Here is a 15,014-nt window from a genome sequence, read left to right as displayed (position 1 = left end):
ATATGCTAGCGCGTCTTTTGACCCCTAGGGACACTGGCTATGTAAGTTAACCTTATCAGTTTTCTTGACCCAGCTAAAAGAAGAAACCCTGCAGCTGGTTAGACTTTGTAACAATTGCGTTCGTAGGCACATGAATTTATTAGGCTACAAAACAGAACAATTTCATAACGCTTTCTTTGACGAACGCTCATAGCTCAAATTCAGCCAAACTTCATTAAATACCTCCCATGCAGTGAGAAGACAGTCTTTCTTTTCCACTTTCTTTTGAAGCTCTCAATAGAGAATGCATTGCGTTCAAAGCGCCCTACCCGTTTTGTGTGTGTACCACAGGTGCAAACTGAAAACATAAGCGAACCAAGTGGTAAAAACGTAATTAACAAAACAAAGGCAAGTGTAATGTAAAAAACAAAAGAACACTTTATTTTGCTTTTCATACAAGCAAACTTTCACAGAAACACACCTTACTCCTGGGGCACTTGCGCTATATAATTATTTATTTATATATATGTACAAAACAGAATAAGGTCACTACCGGCAACACAAACGTAAAAAAAATAATAAGGGGGACAGGACAGGGTGGGAAACTAGCATAGTCATCTTTGGGGGAGGAATGATTTTGGTATACAATTCCTAGAGCATGACACACAGAGTAGTCCACACTTAACAGTGTCCAGACACAAAAAAAATGGCTAAAGGGGAGCAAAAAAACAAGAAAAACGAACACTTTGTTGAACTTAAATGTATGAACAAGCCAAAGAAGTCTGTCATGTACAGGCAGGCCACACGAGACAAAAATAGGCAGTAAACGGAAGACAACTAAACGAAATGCATGCTTGAACATCCTTACTTTGGTACATAAATGCACTATTCTGTCACCTTTTGAAACCATGTCGCTTGAGACAAAGAACACAATTTAGTCAGACGCTAGCGAATATATATATATATTTATATAATATGTATATATAACACTACCTAGTTGTTTCTCAGACAAGCACCTCATAATTAAAACAAAAATATCAATGCCAAGAAGGCTGTCGATTTGAAAGATGACATGACCACAGATGACCACAACAGTAAAGAAAAAACAGAGTGACGTTTTCCACCTGGTCATCAACGATACTGTACAGACCAACGCCGCTTTCGACGAATAATAATTATAATAACGATAGTCCGAACAATGCTTGCACGGCGCAATGTGTGTAAATGACGAAAACAGGCGCTCAGTATAAAGAGAAACGTACCAATAAGCAGAGGAACAGTATTTATATATTTATACTTAGTCACTTATACACATAAACGCAACCCAAGGTAGCCATCTTGTAATAATTATAAATGCATTCGTTGTGAATCACAAGACATACAACAGTAACAAAGGAGAAAACAGCGAGAAAACAAATCTTTCGCCAGCGTCGTCTGCGTGCACACATTTTTTTTTCTCTCTCTCATCGCCAGCGATTAACAGACAGCGTCCCTCGTGAGTTCGTCGCGCAAGACAGTGAATGAGGCGCCAGGGGCTTCTATCTACAGGCAGAGAGCCATGACCCGGGTTTCTGCTTCTTCTAGGAACTGGTGGGGGGCGGCTCCGGCGAGCGGGCGAATAAATACGATGCGGATAAATAGCGGGGAAGGGGGCCGGATCATAGCTTGTTCCTACCTGAGAACAAGGTGGGGTGGATGAAGGCGCCGGGCACCCCGGCCGCGGCGGGGTAGTAGCCGGGGAGACCCGCCGCGTAAAGGTACGGCGCCAGGGAGTCGGGTGGCGGAGCGTCGTCCTTCTTGGGCTCGTCGCCCTTCTTGGCGTCCTCCTTGGGCGACGGCAGCGCGAAGCTGGGCGGCAGCCCCTGGCCCAACATCTGCAGCTGCTGCACCAGGCTGGGTGCCTTGTCGGCGTCAGCGGCGCGTTCGGGAGCGCCGTCGTCGGTCATCTTCTTGATGTTGTCGATGTGGTTACGCAGTGCGTCAATGTGCCGCTTTGAGAAGAGGTGGTCCTGCATCGAGGTGTTGCTGAACTGGTGGTTGTACTTGACCGAACACAGCGAGCATTCCTCCGGAGGCTTCGGAGGCTCGATCTCCTGGCCGAAGGTCTTGGCGAAGGCCAGCTTGGACTTCTTTTCTTTGGCGCGGGCGTTCTGGAACCACACTTGGACAACCCGCTTCGGCAGTCCGATTTCGCGGCCCAGCATTTCGCATTCAGCCATAGAAGGCGTCTTGTAGTCAGCAAAGATGGACTTCATAACCTTCAGCTGGACGGTGGTCATTTGGGTGCGGAACCTCTTTCCAGAGCCTGAGACAGGGCGTGACGGTTGCTGCCCCCCTGCGCCGTGAAGCCCTAGGGGCGACGTTGGGTTAGACTCGAAATACGAATCGTCGCCATCCATATTGTCAGTGGACTCGGAGTGGGTCTCGGAGCGCGCGTCGTCGGAGACGCCGATCCGCAGGTCCATGCTCTTTTCGCTGACCGACAAGTGGTCACCGGACCTATCCGAGTCCAAGCGGAGGGGCTTACTCAGGTCTAGGGGGGCCTCGCCGCCACCAATGTCGGCTTTGTTCGCCTTGGGCTTGACACTGAGGTCCGTCGGAGCGCCAGTCATCTCGTCCAGGTACTTCTTGAGCGAGTCTTCGTAGTACTTCTTCATGGTGCTGTGGACCAAGTCCGAACCCGCAGAGGGCGAAATGGCTTTGCTTTCCTCGGAAGCGCTGCTGGTCGGTGTTCCTGGGTTGGAGTCCGCGTCGCCATCTGGGAACGAGTCAATGTTGAGCTCACCCTTGCTGTAAAGGTCTGCATGCCGAGTCGCTAAGTGGGACTCCAGCGCCGACCTAGCCTTGAACAGAGCGCGGCAGAAAGGACACCGTTTGTGGATTACTTGCTGGTGCGCCCTGAACTGGCCTTTACGTTCTCGCGCCCGCGTATTTTGGAACCACACCTGCACGACACGCTTCTTGAGGCCCACATCACGCGCAATGTTCTCGAGCATCTTGCGGCTTGGGTTGCTCTCCATTTGGTACTTCTGGTATAGGTAGTCAAGCTGCTCTGGCAGGATCGTGGTCCGGAGCCGCTTATCGCGTGGTGGGTCCCCTGTCAGGTCCTTGCTGTCCTGCTGCTGTAGCTGCAGTGGCTGCTCTTCCTCTAGTTTTCGCTTCCACGGCTGCTGCTGCTGCTGTTGCTGTTGCTGGGGCGACGGGAGAGCAAGCTGCTGTTGTTGCTGCTGCCCCTCGTACTGCAGGATGCCGAAAGAAGAGTTCGGAGGGTAGTTTGGAAACAAGTTCGGGTTCATTATGTGCACAATTTGATGTTCGCGCCACAGGTCAAACCGCGGAAACACCAGACTGCACTTGTCACATCGGTATGAGCCGTTCTGTGGGCTTTTACAGGGCGGCTCTGGAGTCCTTGGGGATGATGGGTTGGATGCGCCGACCAGACTGCGGTCGTCACCGCTCCCACCCCCACTGCTGCCAGTTCCAGTGCCACTGCCAGAGGCAGCCGCCTTGAGCTGAGCAGCCAATGGGTTCTCATCCTTGAAGCAGGAAGTCTTCTGGTGCTTGATAAGCTCGTAGTAACGCTGAAACACTTGCAAACATTTCTTGCACTGGTAGTTGAGCCCCGGCGTCCTCTGGAACCTCCCCGAGCCGTCATCCTCCGGCGCTGAAGGCGGCTGGTTCTCGTACACTTTCCGGGCCTTCTGACGGGCATTCTGGAACCAGACGACGATGACGCGCGGACTCAAGTTCAAAAGCTTGGATAGGTACTCGAGGTCGTCGTCCTTGGGGTAGGCGTTCGTCTCAAAGAACTCCTGAAGCACCTTTATCTGATAGTCTGTGAACCTGGTCCGGTTGGCCCGCTTCCCGGAAGATCCGGCCGAAGGCGTCGACGTCATCGGTGTGGGCGTAGTGCTCGAGGACCGCTCCAGCAGGGGTGGCGGCGTGCCCAGCAGGAAGCCGTGATGCACCGGAGACGCCATGTCTAGAGGCGGATCCACGGACAGCCGAGACGTCAGGGAGCTCAGGAACTCGGACTTGCCGCCGCCGCCGCTGCTGCTGCTGCCACCGCCGCTGTTGTGCTGCGAAGATTGCAAAGTAGGGGCCTCCACCTTGGGAGTTAGAAGGGCACCCTCCCCGTTCTGAGTCGTGTTAGAAGATGCGACACTGTCTTGCGTATCCGTGCTGGCAGCCTCAATGCGCGCCTCCTCTCTGATGGAGTCCTTCTTGACCGGAACTTCAGACGGTGGTGTCGCTGTCGTCGTCGTAGTCGTTGATGCAGAGGGTGCCTCCTTGCTGGCGGTGGACGGAGGCACCGGCTTCACAGCGGAGATGCTGCCATCCTCAGCATTGTTATTTTTCTCGGACAGCGGGATAACCTTGGCCTCGCCCGTCTTCTCGTACTCTTCGAGGTTAAGGTAGGTCGACGGAGGGTTGTTGAAGTTGTACGGCGAGTCCTTGTTACGCTGGCGCTCCTTGAAGAGGGTATTGCGGAACCAGTGCTTGATGACCTTGAGAGGCAGGCCAGACTTCTCGGACATCTCCATAAGTTGCTCTTCCGTTGGAGAGTTATTGATATCGAAGTAGGCCCGCAAGATGCGCAGTTGTTCATCGCTGATGCGAGTACGGGCCCGCTTTTGCTGTTGAGCTTGCTGCTGTGCTTGCGCAAGTTGCTGGTGCTGCTGCTGGAGCAACTTCTGCTGGGCAGCGAAAAAGCTTGGATCCATAGCCCCTGGCATCATAGGGTGGTTGAATGCGGACGTAATAAGCGGATCCATATGAGGTGGCATGACCACAGGGATCAGCGGCGGATGCATGTTCATGGCCGCTGCAAAGGGCATGTTCATTCCCATCGGTAGCCCCATGCCCAAGCCCATGCTCATGAGCAGCTGATTGAACTGCAGCTGAGCTGCCATCTGGTTGGCAGTCACAGTGGACGCTTCGGACACTGGCTGCTGCTGGCTCGCTTGGGGGGCCACCGACAGTGACACCGGCGGCGTTGCCGAGGCAGGTGTTGGGAGCTGCGGGGAGTGGCCTGCAGCGTTGGTGTTGCTGCTGCTGCTGTTAGTATTGCCGCTACCGCCGCTGCCGCCACCAGCACCACTGCTGCCACCGTTGCCTCCCACACCCACCGTCGAGACGCCCACGGATGCACCCGGCGACGCCCCATCGGCCTGGCCGCCTGCGGCCTGGCTGCTTGCAAGGTCCAGCATACCCTCCTCTGCGGGAACCTGCGACGCATTTTTCTTGTCGTACTCCGTCCGGAAGTCGTCTGCAAGCTTGGACACGAAGTCTAAGGGCACTATGTCATGATGAACTTCTTCCCTGTGAGCCTTCAGCACCCAGATACTGGAAAACTCCTTCTGACAGATGTTGCACACCGAGCGGTTGATTTCAGGCATCGTGTTCTCTTTTTCGGGTTCAATTTCTTCTGCTTCCTTCTTCACTTGTACCGCTTCTACTTTAGGAGACATCGGCTTGTCCAATTCTTCCTTTGGCGGCGGCTGCTGCTGCTGTTGCTGCTGAAGAATTTGTTCTCGCTTCTCCGCGTCTCTTTTCATGCGCTTCTGGTTAAACTCGTTGAACTGCATCACAACGTCGAAGCCAAAACCTTCTAGGAGGTGTTTGTACATAGGAGGCTTGGACCGCGGATACGGGGATCTCAAACGAAGTAGCTGTTGCGTCGCTGTGGCTGCAGCTTGAAGCTGCGGGTTGCTGAGCTGATTCTCTGGCATCATCTGCTGGGGGGTGTGGTGCTGATGATGGTGGCTGTGTATCGAATGCTTCTGCGTGACAACCAGAGGTGACGTCGACTGGGCAGCTGATGTAGCTACACAATACAGCTGTTGATGCTGAACGAGTGCTTCTTGTGACATTAAGATTGCACTGCAACGGTTGCACGTCACCATTCCTTGTGGCGATGCCATTTGCGATGAAAGTAGCACCGGCTGCTGGCCGATATGAGAGACAGTAGACGTGATGACGTGGTGCAAACAGCTGCTCTCCGAATGGTCCTGTGAGGTTGCTATGGTAGAGGTACTGGCAGGCACAGGTGTTGAAGGCGTTGAATGCCCATGGGACAGACTTTGAGAAGATGCTTCGGCTTGCTTTTGCGAAAGTTCTAAAGACTGCTGAGGAGGCTTGCTTGGAGTAAGCATGTCTGACAAACTTTTTTGCTGAGCTGGCTGCGGCGACTCTGACTGAACAGCTAGTCCCGATTCAGGCTTCTCTATTAGAGGTGAGCTTAAATCCACCTGACCAGTCATTGCAAGCTCATGAAGCTTTGATGCCCTCGTTTGGTGTAGCACAGACCTCATGTGTATGTCCAAAGTAGAGCCTTGAGTGTAAGCCACCTTACAAATGTTGCACTTGAATGGCTTCTTCTCTGAGTCGTTGTTGTTGTTATTGGTAGGAGAGTGCGCCATGACTTGCGACAATGTCGGTGACTGGGGTGGGGCGATGGCTGTATGAGATGTCACACTATTACTGCAGTTGCTAGAAGGTGCAACAGTCAATGGTATAGCGTTTACTGCAGAGCTTGGCAGACTTGGTGCTGGACTGCTTCCATCTTTGAGACTCAGCTTCAGCTTGTGCAAGTGAGACACGGAATTATAATGCACTAGAAGGATGTTCTTCTGGGTGAACGATTCCTTGCAAATGTCGCACTTATAGGGTCGGTTAGGGTCCAGATACTTTTCCATGGGGTAGCTGAGTTTCTCACCTTTTCGGTGAAGCAATGTCTTGTTGTGACTTGTGAGATAGCTCTGACGCGTGAATGCAACTTTACAGCGGTGGCACTTGTACTTCCTACTAGGATCATTGTAGCTGTCTTCAGCTATGGCTTGACTATTAATGTAATCTTCAAAAAATTGTTCCTTTAGAGAAGTTCCTTCACCAAGACCTGGCATACTGGCATCCATAGGTTCCACACTCCCGTCATTTTCATTGATCTGAGCTCCATCATCAGTGTCCATCTCTTCGTCTAGCGCAGCGTCTTCTTCGCGGTTGCTTTCCTTTTTGAGTAGTTCAGTCGTCTGAGGGTCCAGCACTGCGCCGCCCCCACTAGTGAGCAATGGGTTGTTAACCAAGCTGGTCTTGTACTGCTCCAGTTCTTCCGGCGTCATATCGATGTGCGACGTCTCCACATGTTTTTGGAGCGCAGCGACGGAGCGGAAGCTTCTCCCGCACAGCACGCATTGCGTGGCCGCTCGAATGACATGGTACTGGGAGTGGAGCTGTAGCTTCTCCAGCGTCTTGAAGGCCAAGCTGCATTGATTGCACCTGTACTTATACACGTGCCGCTCAGAGACAGCGAGTTGATGCTGATGCTGCTGCTGTTGTGATCGCCTTGAATGAATCTCTTTGAAATGGACCTGGACTGCTTGCGGCGTCATGAAATACTGGTTACACGCCTTCTTCCAGCACAGGTAGCCAGGCCCCCGAGGAGTCTGCTTCAGTTCCAAGTGGCCTGTCTCGGTCTGGTGGCTGAACAGCTCCTCCAGGACGCTGAAGTTCTTCCCGCAGGCGCCACAGGCGAGGTCTTCGATTGACAAGCAGTCGTCAAGAGTCATTTTGTCCCTGTTTTCAGAGTCACTCGCCTGGCAGTCGGCATCAGCACTATCAGAATCGTCGTTTGCTGCTGGCAACGCGTTTTGCTTTGTGGCAGATGACGCTCCACGTTTTACTGCCGCCGCCGCCGTTGTGGCCCAAACAGACGTGTCGACAAGAGCAAGAAGTCGCTGCATGCCTTCGGATGTCACGTTGTGCGTTTCAACGAGGTGTGACTCAATTTTTTCTAGCGCCTTGAACTGCTCCTGGCAGAGCGGACACTGCACCGACTTAGGCTGTCGCTGAGCTTGATGGTGGGAGGAATGCTGAGATGATACGTGCGCATGTAGCAGCGTCTGGCTCTTGGCAGTGAAGTTGCACAATTTGCATGTGTGCCTCTCGCTGGTTTTCTCTTCCTCGGAGCGATGAGAACTCGCAGCGGCTTCGGCTTTGGCGGCGTTTTCGAGTAAGGCTTGCTTGAGCATTGAACCTGGACTTGACGGACCTCCTGACTTGTTAGCTGAATCTCGATCTTCCACAGGCAACACTGGGGGTGGTAGGTCCACTTCCATTGCTTCCGTACCTTTGTTCTCTGAAAGAAATGAAAAAGAAAAACGGGATGACAATTTTAGTAGGCCGAACAAAAGTTATTGCCAGGCCGATTGCACGTAATGTAAAGATGAAAGAGCGTGAGCCGCAGCAGAGGCTGGTGTCCTTTGTAAGCAAGCTGCCAATGTGTGATTACAGTTCACCGAATATGTGTGCACAAGGACCTTTGCTTGCATTGTACATGGCGACATAATACGGGTTGGCCTTTTCGGTTTAAACTGAAAGAAATAGATGAAAGTACGCCGAATTCGAGTCTTGAAATTCGGTTTTTAATGAAAAATATCAGTAACCTTGGCATAAATGACACCGCTATACACGAACACAACTCTAGAATAAAGCGGCAATTGCCCCTCAAAGAAGGCCCTCCAACCAATGGAGTCGACCGATTCTCATGACGTCGCGGTTAATTAATGGTTAATCCGTTTGTTCATGCCAGCCCTCTGTGACGCCACGTTATCTGTAGCAAGGGGATATACCAGATGTCATGAAAATCAGTCGACGTCACTGACTGGACGGCCTCCTTTGAGAGGCATTTGCCGCTTCGGTCATGACTTGTATCCGACTATAGCTGGCTGCTGAGTAAGAGCTACACTTAGTCAAGTGAGAAAATTTACGAAGCACAGAAGCTAGGGCCGTTTTTTGTGCCTTTTTAGGTATTCCTTTACAACAATAGACGCCTTTATAGACCAGGAGGCTGCAACCCCTCCAAGTGTGAACAGGAGTGAACAAACCGCGAAGCGCTATTTGTCCACTATTGTCAGTGGGAGCTGAAAAGTCAGCTGTGGAACTGCTGCTCCGATTCTGATGACATTTTCAGTGGTGTGTATCCATATGCGATTAGAACATGAGCGAAACTTCATGCTGCATCTTCGCTGTGAGAAACGTTATTCGCATCACAATGAGCTAATGAGTGGCAGTTTACGAAAACTATAAGTTCAAAAATACTTGTAATTTGTTCACATTTGCAGATAGGTGACCCCAGGAAAACCCATCGTACAGGATAAGGGTTAGAGATAGTTGTATTATTTTTAATTTTTCTGAATGTGACCAAACTTAAACGAAAGTTCCATGCTGTCACTGGTATTTAAAATTTCAAATAAAACCTAACAATTCAACATAAGTACCTTAGCTTGTTCCCCACAAAATTTTTGTCAAGAAAGCATCTTCAAAGATAACTTTGGTTGTGCAAAATAAAAAAAACAGTCGTCCTAAACGAGCAGCTTGGTCCAATATGGTAACTGAGAAGAGCAACTTGAAGATTTTAGCAGCCGAGATTTCGTGTGACTCGCTGCTTCTTTAATTTAAAAGCCATTGTGTCGCATGGATAGGACTTTCTTCAATGTGATGCCGCTCAGTGGAAGTGCCTGTAGTTTTTGTCTCTCATTTTCTGTTTTTTAACTGTGGAGCGACTTCGTTCGTGTTCGGAAACTAGCGGAAATAATCGGAACAGTGAAGATAAGCGGCGAAGGCAGCAATAAAAACCAAGATTTTATGAAAGTTATAGGCTAGAAATTCGTCTTCAATGTTCACGTGATGAATTTCCGCTAATCACTTAGTTTCGTTTTGCCTGCCACTAACGGCCCGCAAGAATAGGGCTATATCGTTTTCGTTGCGATTCAGCTGTAGCCTTGACAAAATACCTGGGCAAGCCAGAGAGGGGAAAAAGAAACAGTTCATTTTCTACATTTGTACTGCGCAGGTTATGTCCAAACTTGGAGGACATGTTCATTATTAGTTTACGAACCTTGTATACGAAAAACAGAGCAATGTTTTCTTTAAAATCAAAACAACATTTTCTCTCTGTATCTCCCATTAAGTACCCTTTTTCATAATTTTATGGGGTTTAACGTCACAAAGCAAATAAGGCTATAAGGAACGCCGTTGTGGAAGGATCCGGGTAATTTCGATCACTTGGGGTTCTTCAACGAGCACTGACATCGCACAGTACGCGTGCCTCTAGCATTTCGCCTCCATCGAAATCCTCGTTAAATAGGTTAAATAGACATCCCCGAATTAAAAAATAAAAATAAAGACCGAAATCTCTGACTCTTACACATAACGACACAGGGGCGTTGATATTAATTGACAAAATTAAAAAAAAAAAAACAAGGTGCCCCCAAATGCCACAACACTTCCGACCACAGCCTTGCATTTTCAAACAAAAAAAAAAGCGCACGCAGGCAGAAGAAACTCACCGACGTCAACGTCGAAGCTGACGTGTTCATTGCCCACGTACTCCTTGACGAGGAAGGTGTCCTTCCAGGACTCCGAGCCATCGTCCTTGGCACGCGTCTGCTGCAGGTGGCGCAGCGAGTGCGCGTGCCCCAGGAGGCCGCTGCGGGTGCGCGAGTGGAAGCCACAGGCCGTGCACTGGTAGTGTCGCGCCACGTCGCCGCGCAGGTTCGTCTCGGCTGCCACGAGGAAGAGGAAGAGCCTGGCCACCAGGTCGTGCCTCGCGCTGGCCGCGTGCAGCTGGAGCTTGTGCACCGAGTTGGTGTAGTAGTCGCACGCATTGCAGCGCACCTGGACGGGGTTGCTGACGTTGACGTACTTGAGCTTCCAGTCGTTGCGCGGGCCGCCCTCCTTTATGTGGTTCACGTGCTGCAGCCTCTGCAGGTGCTTGTCCGTTTTGCAGTGGAGCTGGAAGTTGGCCCTCAGGTTGGTCTTGTAGGAACAAAGTTTGCAGACGTAGCTGCCGGCCACCGCCATGAGGACTTCGTCTTCGCGCTGACGCGTGCGGTCCTGCTGGAAGTGGGCCCCGAGGGCCTCCACCGAGTCCACTGAAAACAAACCGCAGACACAGCATTGGAACAGCTGCGACGTGTCGTCGGTTGAGAGCTCTAGGCGCAGCGTCGGGTCCGGGTGCTCCATGTCCATGGTGGGCGAGGCGAGCGGCGAGCCCGCGGCGGCCGCGGCCAGGGCCTGCTGCTGCTGGTGCTGCTGGGAGGCCATCATGAGCAAGGCATGGTTGTAAGCCATGTCCGCGAGCGCCGCCTCCGGTTGCAGCTGGCCGTCGCAGGGCAGCAAGAGGCCCGGGTGGAACTGGAACAGCGGGTCCAGGGCCTGGGCCTGCTGCAGAGCGCTCAGCTGTTGCATGTGCTTAACGTTCTGCTGCAGGACCATCATGTTGTGCGTGTGCTTCTCGCTGGTCATGTGGATGCGCAGGTTCCGCGCCACGTTTGTCTCGTAGTTGCACACGTCGCACCGCCACGTCGCCTTGGGTTTGGCCGCTGGCCCGGGCTTCTTGACGGCCTCCGGAAGAGCCGGAGGCTGCTGCTGCTGCGGCGGCTGCTGCTGCTGGAGGAGCTGCTCGGGTGTGGCCTGCAAGTTGCCGTTCTGGAGCTCCTGAATGTTGTTGATGTGCTTGTCGGACTGCATGTGGATGCTCAGGTTGCCCTTGGTGGTCGTCGAATAATTGCAGACCTCGCAGCGGTATGGCTTGTAGCCGCACGTGTATGTCTCGCCTCGTGCTAGCCGCGGATGCGGCTGGCTAGTCAGGCAGTAGATGCAGTTGAGCTCGTTCTCGGGATGCTTCTCCTTCATGTGAATCTCAAGCGTCTCTTGGTACTTGTAGTGCCAGTTACACTTCGGACATTTGAGCGTCTTGCAGGAGTTGCGAGAGTGCATCATCGTCATGTGGCCGCCCAGGGAGCGGGATGAGCCAAGGACCGTGTCGCACTTGGGGCACTCCACGCCGTTGGTCTTGCCGTCCGGATGTTGCGGGCAGGCCATCACTGGCGATGCGCAGGCGTTCAGGAACGGCGGTTGTGGCAGAAGCTTGGGCGACACGCCCGGAGAGGACGAGCTGCCCGCGCTCATCGGCCGCTCAGCTGAGGGCGGCGAAGTCCGGGGCGTAGGATCGCTGCCGGCCGGCAGGGCCACAGGCATCGGTTTTTCTGCACTTGCTGTGACGACGACCGGAGGATTTTCAACGACGGCAGCAGCAGCTGCAGCTGCCTTGGCGATTTTCTCGATATTCGCCAAGTCTTCAAGCTCTGGCGCCAACGTTTCGTCCGGTCGGTGGCTGGCGTTCGAAGAGCCGGGCGGCGTCAACACAGGTGCTTGAGGACTTTGGCGAGCGTCTTGCGCCGACGGATTCTCCGGACCGTTGGTGCTCACGCTGAGGAGTGGACCGACGCCTGCCTCCGCTGGCGCCATTGAACTTGAAGATGAGCTGCTGGCGATGGGGTTCTTAGCTTGGAACTTGCCGCTGCCGCACGGACCACCGGCGGCGCCTTGTGCAGGAAGGGGCTCGAGAAAGGACAGCAGGGGCTCTTTGTCCTTTCCCACCCCCTGAATGATAGCCGAGATATTCTTCTGGTTCATCATATGGCGCTCCTCGTCCGTCAACGTGATACCGTGCTCTCCAATAGCGTGGCCTACAAATGACTTAGTGAAACCGAAAGACAGCTTGCAGATAAAGCACATAAGAATAGGCTTAATGGGTACAGACGGATGCTCCATTAGCGGGAGGGTCGTATTCAAAAGAGCGCTCCAACCAGGCGGTCGAGAGACTTTCTTCTCGTCGCCTGCGCTGTCATCTGCGGCTCCTTTCTCGTCCTTATTCTTCTGGTCCCGCACCGAAAAGACGCGATAGCTGTGCATAATAGGGACTTCAGGAACCTTCTTCTTCTCTTGCAAGAGGCTATATGCTTGGCCATATAGGGCGCTGTACAGGGCAGGATTGCGAGAAATGTGGAACGCGTTGACCACTTGCGGAATGATCGGTGGCGGTGTGACACCTGGGCCGTCGACAATGCTGCCTTCCTGGTGGGGGAGGTCCAAGCTGCAGTCCTCGTCGCTGACACCGTCAGAGTCCCCCGCGGTCGCCGTCTCGATGATAAAAGCTGATCCGTCCGGGTTGTACACTATCTTGCCGTTGAATGTTTCTACATCGCTGAGAGAAGAGCTCTGGTCCGACGCGTCGGCCGGATCTTCTTTGAACTGCTGGCTCGGGGGACTTCCGCCATCGGCCGATTTGTCCCCACGCTCAGCGCCGGACGCTGGACAGTCTTCGGGAGTCATGCTGGCCACTACAGCAGGCTGCTGGCCCGTGTCCATGCTACGCTGGGGGGCTTCCATGGCTCAGTTACGTCATGACGATCCAGCAGTTCTGCAAAAGGAAAAGGAAACTCATAAATGACAGAACCCCATTTCGCATACAACGGCATTTCGCATACTAGTGGCGTCACTGCGCAACAGTGACCACTATCTTGCAGTTTCATGTGACGTAAAATGCCTGCAGGTTCATACGTTTCGCGTTCTACTCATTTTTGCATGGTTCTTGCGATGACTGAATCTTCTCCATCTGACGAATACACATCGGGGCTGACACCTCATCACGTGGGGGCAGCCCTTGAGACTTCCTTTACGGTATATAAGTTTGGTTTGGTGTAGTTTATTGGGGTTTAACGTCCCGAAGCAACTCAGGCTATGAGGGACGCCGTAGTGAAGAACTCCGGAAATTTCGACCACCTGGGTTCTTTAACGTGCACTGACATCGCACAACACACGGGCCTCTAGAATTTCGCCTTCATCGAAATTCGGTCGCCGCGGCCGGGATCGAACCCGCGTCTTTCGGGTCAGCAGCCGAGCGCCGTAACCACTGAGCCACCGCGGCGGGGTGTTATATAAGTAACGTGTTCTGAACGTAGTCATCTGCTTTGGAGGAAAGAACGTTTACTCTTGCATATAGAGTGCAGAAAAGTCACAATAGGAAATATTTATACAACACAAAGAAACACGGAAATTCAAATACGGCATCGGGACACATTCTGCTTTAGGGCCAGCAACTCCCAATGATTCCATTTGGAATGACAGATAATCGCGAAGTCTCTTAGCCCCCATTAATAGGCTTTTGCAAAAGATTTTGTTTTGAAGGAATAACGTGAGACCTACTAGTCCACCTCCGCACGACCAGAGAAAAATAAACACCGTTTCTTTTGTTGCACCCGCTTAAAGAGAGGCAGCAGTTACAGTCGATGGAGGAAGCACAGCGCATACGCCTTTAATGCAGGAATGCATTTAATGGCTACATTAGCGCCTCTCTTTGTCCTTAAATTCTGTCCGCCCGGTTTCCGTCCGTCTGCCTGCATACGTGCACAAGGTGCTGCTGGAACGAGGTTCAAAAATTCCCTTTTCCTGTTCCGAGCGAGGAAGAATACGCAAGTTTTTAAATTATCATCAGCAATAAAACGTTACATACGCACAGCATCTCAAAGGAGATTGCCGTAGCACCTGGCAGGGGCACTCCGGAGGAGCTTCCAGCGCGGTACGAGGGCGTGTTAGAGTCACGGGTGTGCACACAAGAATCGCCTTGACGGCGCCAGATTGCACAACGTGCAGCGAGGTGGGCGCACGACGGCCGCACCTGGGCCGATCAGCGCGTGCGCAGTGACGGCGCGAAAGTCTATCACCTCGACCTGGCGCTCGAGACGAAGCGACCATATAGACTCGCCTCCGAGCACTTCACGCGCCAACTGCACTGCTATGACCTTCCACAAGTGCGGCTGCCGATCTCGTGAGAACGCGATCGCCCTCGCAAGCGACAGTCGAGACCTTCAACCAAGGAAAGTCACCGACAGCGCCACCTCCCAAGGAAGTGTCAGGCAAAAGCTTCCTTTTTTGCGGCAGTCAAGCACGGGTCAGCACGAATGCATTCCTGCGTTGGGGTAGTGTAGGCGTAGTATGGATTACACTGGTACTTCTCGTGCTCCCTTGCTACGTACCAGCATTTGACAGCGAGGAGGAAAGTTTCTAATATATGCGGATAAATACCTCAACGCTGGACTCGCCATAAAAGTGTTGAGAGATTTTTCCCCATGTAAATTTTCCAAATGAAACCAATGGGTCCGAAAGGCCTACATTTCCTGCGCGAGCTG

General features: G+C 52.4%; 1 protein-coding gene across 9 annotated transcripts in view; it reads right to left on the bottom strand.

Annotated features, from left to right (window-relative positions):
* Window positions 1–394: 394 nt before the first annotated feature.
* The window catches only part of zfh2 (Zn finger homeodomain 2), a 339,472-nt gene continuing 324,852 nt past the window's right edge, over window positions 395–15,014 (bottom strand). For all 9 annotated transcript variants that reach the window (XM_089579993.1, XM_089579997.1, XM_089579998.1 and 6 more), the window contains 2 exons: window positions 10,329–13,246; window positions 395–8,116 (listed from right to left, as the gene is read on the bottom strand). In XM_089579993.1, the coding sequence (XP_089436119.1) occupies window positions 1,638–8,116; window positions 10,329–13,215 (9,366 nt within the window). In that variant the 5' untranslated portion in view covers window positions 13,216–13,246 and the 3' untranslated portion in view covers window positions 395–1,637. The remainder of the gene's footprint in view (window positions 8,117–10,328; window positions 13,247–15,014) is intronic.

This window comes from Amblyomma mixtum, chromosome 3 (genome assembly GCF_055824585.1).
Source record: "Amblyomma mixtum isolate Tamu chromosome 3, ASM5582458v1, whole genome shotgun sequence".
Taxonomy (NCBI): domain Eukaryota; kingdom Metazoa; phylum Arthropoda; class Arachnida; order Ixodida; family Ixodidae; genus Amblyomma; species Amblyomma mixtum.
Note: the sequence above shows the minus strand (reverse complement) of the source record. Positions and strands in the feature narration are given on the sequence as shown.